This window comes from Bison bison, unplaced genomic scaffold (assembly GCF_000754665.1).
Source record: "Bison bison bison isolate TAMUID 2011002044 unplaced genomic scaffold, Bison_UMD1.0 scf7180017864529, whole genome shotgun sequence".
Lineage (NCBI taxonomy): Eukaryota > Metazoa > Chordata > Mammalia > Artiodactyla > Bovidae > Bison > Bison bison.
The window spans coordinates 359818-361081 of NW_011495079.1; the positions used below are offsets into that span (position 1 = coordinate 359818).

At 36.1% G+C, this 1264-nt stretch overlaps 1 protein-coding gene across 1 annotated transcript in view; it reads left to right on the top strand.

The window, feature by feature from the left end:
- MTM1 (myotubularin 1) overlaps positions 1 to 1264 on the top strand; it is a 71787-nt gene that overhangs the window by 61994 nt on the left and 8529 nt on the right. The window contains exon 12 of the mRNA XM_010831607.1: positions 1006 to 1182. Coding sequence (XP_010829909.1) covers positions 1006 to 1182 — 177 coding nt within the window. The remainder of the gene's footprint in view (positions 1 to 1005; positions 1183 to 1264) is intronic.

Genomic DNA, 1264 nt, shown 5'->3' on the forward strand with positions numbered 1-1264 from the left:
TGGCATCCAAAAGGGTCAAAAGAAGTTTTAGGTGGATCCCAAGAAGGCAAAATTATGCTGCTGTTATTACTATTCACATTAAAAAAATCTGTATGTTCAAGGGATTTCTTCAGTCACTTATTTCAAGCTGTTCTTTTCAGCTTCCACTTTTATCTTATTGGTCCTTTCTTCTTGATTTTTAAAAAAAATTACATATTTTTAAATTGAAGGGTAATTGCTTTACAGAATTTTGTTGTTATCTGTCAAATATCAACATGAATCAGCCATAGGTGAATATATGTCCCTTCCCTTTTGAACCTCTCATCACCACAAAGAGTTTCCAGTTCTGCCTTCAATAATTTTAATACTTGCCTTTTTATTTCCCAAGTTTTGATTTTCCTCTATTTATGGTCAGAACTGGTTAAAAAAAAAAAAAACCTATAATTGAAAATCAGTGAAGATATGAACATCTGTATGAAATGATGGGCACCAGACGGAAAAAATGAAGCTTCACTGAAGTTGGGTATCTAGGTGTTTCAAATATCTGGATATTGGTATGATGCATTAAACCTCTGGGTGTTTCATTAACCTAACTATCTAGATGCAAACTGTCAAGTAGACCCAGGTTAAGATTTTGTAGTTTGAACAAACACAAAAATGGAAAAAGTCAGTGAGATCTTGTGATAATTTTTCCTTGCTGCTGAATTCAAAAGAGCATGGTGCCCATCTGTTCGTGAATGTTTTCCCAGCCAGGAATAGTTTTCTTAGGTCAGTGAATTGCATTTAATGTTACAGCATCCTTCCCCTCTGTCTTCCAGCAGAAACAGAGGCTCTCAAGCCATTATGTATGCAAATATCGGGAAGTGGTGCTCAGCACTCCAGGCACAGGAGGCTTTTTGAGCTATTATGGGGATAATGTACATGTGTGATTCAAATTGACGCTCAGCTGTATCACCACAGCCTGAAAAATGGTTTGTGTACTGGGGTGTGTTTTTACTTAGGCTTTCCACTTTCTCTTTCCTCTAGAAAGTTACAGAAAGAACCGTTTCTTTATGGTCACTGATCAATAGTAATAAAGACAAATTCAAAAATCCCTTCTACACTAAGGAAATCAATCGAGTGTTATATCCAGTTGCCAGTATGCGTCACTTGGAACTTTGGGTGAATTACTATATTAGATGGAACCCCAGAATCAAGCAACAAGTAAGTGAAGTAGCATTGTGAATATAGTGATGTCAAATGAGTACTAGCTTGGGACTTTGATAATGTTATGTAGCAGTTATTT